Source organism: Notothenia coriiceps, unplaced genomic scaffold (genome assembly GCF_000735185.1).
Source record: "Notothenia coriiceps isolate Sejong01 unplaced genomic scaffold, NC01 NC01_scaffold00010934, whole genome shotgun sequence".
NCBI classification, from domain to species: domain Eukaryota; kingdom Metazoa; phylum Chordata; class Actinopteri; order Perciformes; family Nototheniidae; genus Notothenia; species Notothenia coriiceps.
The window spans coordinates 20,212-24,772 of NW_011343635.1; the positions used below are offsets into that span (position 1 = coordinate 20,212).

Genomic DNA, 4,561 nt, shown 5'->3' on the forward strand with positions numbered 1-4,561 from the left:
CACTTTCCTAATATAGCTCAAGGAGCCCTGACACAGACCTGGACAGGATGTGCTGACTCTCAACCAGCTGAGAATCAAGGAGGCTGCCTTCTTGCTTTTACTGATGTTCCCTCTCTGTCATGTCCGGCCTCATGTGCCCCGTCTGTCCGGATGACATGACTTCTCTCTCCTGCAGCGTCTCTATATGGTAGCCGGGGGGCGAGGACGGTCCAGGAGTTTCTGTGGTAAGGACGTCTCTCTTCTTCTTCTTCTTCTTCTTCTTCATGTTGTTCTCATCTCCTGTCAGAAGTGCGTGCAGAGGCTGATCTCTATCACACTGCACACTGCTGGAATCCATGCTAACACTGTTTGAAATGTAATCTATATTTACTTCTTTATTGTTGCTGAAAAGATACTAAAACACAAAGCTTCTTGGTTGATTTATATTCTAACAAAATAACTTTCTAAGTGACCAGCGCTGCAGTGTTAGCTCATGTAAGCACATTCCCCATCTGTTCCCTCTTCTAAATACCACTGAAAGCTGTCTGCGACACTTCCTACGAAGCCCAGCTCTATCACCCTATACATAACATTAAAAAGGTTAACACGCTGTAAAATCTAATACAAGTTTTGCCTATAGGGCCATGTTCAGTTGAGTGTTTTGCATAAAAGGCTAAAGCTAAATTGTTGTTACATCTCATTTTTGGTTAAGTCTTTACTTTGACTATTGTAAAATGCTTTCAATGTTATTGATACGTTTTAAAGTTTACGTTTCTACTGTCCAGGGATTAAAGGGTTGACAGGGTGGAACATATTATAAAGATAAACACTTTACATAACTTCACTTAAAGCAGACAGGGCGCTTCATGAAAGCATCACATACAGTATAATCTGCACCACACCTGATAACACTTCAATAGCTGTTCCTGTAATGACTTAAAGATATGCGCTTTGTTACAAGGAAGAGCTGTTTTTATTACCTATCTGATTACATAACCTTTTAGAATAAATAAATGCTCTTCGTTTGATTTGAACTCTTTGACTGACAGTTGTTAGTTCAGGCCGTGACAGCAGCTTCTGGAGCTGAACAGAAAGGTAGACAGATACCTACAAGTCATATTTACCAGGCAAATAAGCTGCACTGCCCACACAGGTTTGCATAGAAAGCGAAAGCGTCCGAGGAAAGTTATTACAATGCCTGACAGCTGAGCAGAAAATATGAATCAGCTGGAAGAGGGCAGAAGTATAAAAGATCAAGCAAAACATGTCACACAGGGTTATGATCGACACAGACCTGCAGCACAATGTGAGTACACACAGCTGATAGCCACTGCATGGCTGCTTTCTATTCTGTGATGTTTGCAAGAGCAGTATTCATTCAGACCTTACCCATTTGACCTATTTGACCCGCAGGGTGTTGATGGGGGGCTTTTTATTATTAGCTATAACTTATCAGGCCAGTGATTATCAAACAAGACCAGAAGTTAAGCTACTACTTATGTTTACCTTGAGTTTTTAACAGTATGATTTTATGAATGATTCCAGTGTCAAATGTCAATGAGTGGCCGTAATGAGAAAACTAAAAAAAGCCATTAATGACTTCTGTATATGCTATAATTGTAGACTAATCTCACGCAAAGAGCAAAACCAACAATGAATTAGTCCGTGTCTCAGTAGTTCTTAAATCTGAAAGTAAGTAATAACACAAATCACAAATATTAAATTTCAGCTGGTCGATGTAGTTTGATTGATCAATCATTACACAATAAGAGATTAATTCTGTATTCCCTCGACAGGGTATACAGTATATATAAATATTACATTTGTATGAAGAGCTAATTCATATTTTACAATTTGAAATATGGTCTGTGAAACCTTTCTTTGTTTTGTACTTCCTCAGGAGGAGCCGGTCAAGTCATTCCCTCAGCCGGTGGAACAGCATCAACTCAACAATCTCAGCTCACTCCGGAGCACTCAGGTTGGACTTGGACACACACACACACACACACACACACACACACACACACACACACACACACACACACACACACACACACACACACACACACACACACACACACACACACACACACACACACACACACACACACACACACACACACACACACACCATTGGACAATCTGGCATGATGCAAAAAAGTCATTAGAGGCTTTGGTTATTTCCATATCTGGATCATTGCTGGTTATACTGCATGGAATTCTGTCAGGGCGAGATGCTAAGGGGGGGGGGGCGAGTCATGCATTTACCTTATATCCTGATTTATGATCTCCTCCTCCCTGTGGTCAGTGTGATGGACGTCCTGAACCTGTGGAACGACGACCCGGAGGAGGTTCTGCTGGAGATGGGCTTTGGCTGCGACGAGCCTGACCTCTCCGGACGCATCCCGGCTCGATTCATCAACTACCAGTCTCAGGCCAAAGGGATAAACCTGCATGTGTTTCTGGAGGCCCAGCAGAACCGGCTGGACCTGGAGAACCCAGACGTCAGCAGTAAGTCTGGATTCCAGCACCATGACCACCGGTACATGAATGTGAAGAATCATTCCTGATAACACAAGTGATAACAAGATTTCCCTGTCTTCTCCCTCCAGATCGCTTCAGACAGCTCGAGGTTCTCCAGCAGGTGACCACAGCGTTCTCCTCCCTGGCTGGGCCTTCCTCCCCCCTCAGAGCCCCCCTGGGGAAAGCCCTGACTCCTGAGGCCCGGGAGAAGAGGCGGCACGTGGGCATGCTGTTCAGGCGAGCGTCAAAGAAGTCCCTCAGCCAAATCCACAGCCAGAAGTCTCTTGACCTAACCACACCGGCTGCTGATCCACCTGAAGCTATGCAACCTCCATCCAGCCTTGGAGACAAGAAACCTGCCTTAAAAAGAGCCAAACCTGGACTCCTGGAGACCGTGTGTCTGAGTCCTCTGGTGGAGGAACAAGGACCCGGTCCGGACCCTAATATGGCTGCTTTCACAGTCCAGGGGGGAGCCCTCAGACACGGGCCCCTGACAGAAGGTCAACCCAGACCCCCAGCCAACACTTTACTGAGGAAGAGGAGCACAGGACCGGCCAGGGAATCATTTGAAATGGAAGAGGCAAGTTGAACTGCAACTGCCACAGATCTCAAAGTGTATCAATTTCAACCCTAGCAATAGCATCCTTTGTAGGTTTGCCTGTTGGAAGTGAAGAGTTTCTTATTTTCTGACTTCCCCCGATTTCTTCTTTTACAATGATACATTTTGATTGACTTACAAAAGCTCATATTTACCCTATTTAAAAAACGATATCTCAATCCATCTCTTTTTATTTCTTTACCTTGAGCATCCATTCCTGACAATAAAGCATGATGTAAATGCTGATGGTTGGAAAAATCAGTATCTTTGTGTTTTTAACTTTATATATATTAAACATGTTAGTTGTATGTTAATGCAGTTACTAGGAGATATGATTGAAATTAGATAATAAAATGCAATCAAGTAGAACAAAGTCACTAACTCGTACCCTTAATATAGACAGTGTTGAATGTATTAACACATTTCTGTAAACTAAACGTTAAATCTTAACTAATATATGATTTGCAGCCGAGCTGATCCAATGGGATTGCAATATGCATTTAATAACTCATACCCCCACACACATCTCTGTTGTTGTTAACATTGTCCTTTTTTATATTTATCATTCCAGATCCACAGTTTTGATGAAAGTAGTGCGACAGGGAGCTACACAGGAGGATCAGAACATTTAGGTGGGTCTCTAAACCTATTATTATTTATTCAAGTATTCTCAATTCGCTTGCTTGCTCGCTTTCTCTATATTACCACTCCTGAAAACACAGGCAAAGTAGTTCCTTAACAAAACTTTATCACACCTGAATGACACTTTACAACACAGACCGCTTATTCGACTTAGAGTGTTTGTTTTACATGATAGAACTATCAACGGGAACATAAATATGTAAATCACCGGCATACAGTTTCAGCATCATTGGACAATCTCGCATGATGCAAAAAATGCAAAGGCATTAGAGGCTTTGGTCATTTCCATATGGGCATCATTGCTGGTTATACTGCATGGTTTTCTGTCAGGCCAAAACATAGTGACCTCTCTATGAAAACCTGGCGCTCCAATACATTGTAGGTGACAGGCTAAGGGGCGGGACATCTCTAAGCGGTTGACCAATCAGAACAGAGCCAGCCAGCTAACCAATCAGAGCAGACTGGGCTCTGGTTTCAGACAGAAGGTGAAAAGAGGTGCTGCAGCACAGGCAGTATGAGAACAATAAAGAGCATGGAGACATGTCACAGTAAAGACACCACATACTGATATACACCTGAACATCAGCATCTCCATGCTCTTTATTGTTCTCATACTGCCTGTGCTGCAGCACCTCTTTTNGTGTGCCTTGACATCAGCAGGAGAGGACTCTTTAAAGTAGAGACACTACATACTGATATACACCTGAACATCAGCAGGAGAGGACTCTTTAAAGTAGAGACACTACATACTGATATACACCTGAACATCAGCAGGAGAGGACTCTTTAAAGTAGAGACACTACATACTGATATACACCT

The 4,561-nt window shown here is 42.9% G+C and overlaps 1 protein-coding gene across 1 annotated transcript; it reads left to right on the forward strand.

Annotated features, from left to right (window-relative positions):
* The first annotated feature begins 148 nt into the window (after nucleotides 1-148).
* On the forward strand, nucleotides 149-3,839 carry LOC104946282 (coiled-coil domain-containing protein 129-like). The gene is made up of 6 exons (XM_010772069.1): nucleotides 149-224; nucleotides 1,880-1,957; nucleotides 2,288-2,490; nucleotides 2,592-3,082; nucleotides 3,672-3,732; nucleotides 3,823-3,839. Exons 3-6 carry the CDS (start codon nucleotides 2,292-2,294, stop codon nucleotides 3,837-3,839), a joined length of 768 nt encoding a protein of 255 aa, XP_010770371.1. The 5' UTR covers nucleotides 149-224; nucleotides 1,880-1,957; nucleotides 2,288-2,291.
* Nucleotides 3,840-4,561: the final 722 nt, after the last annotated feature.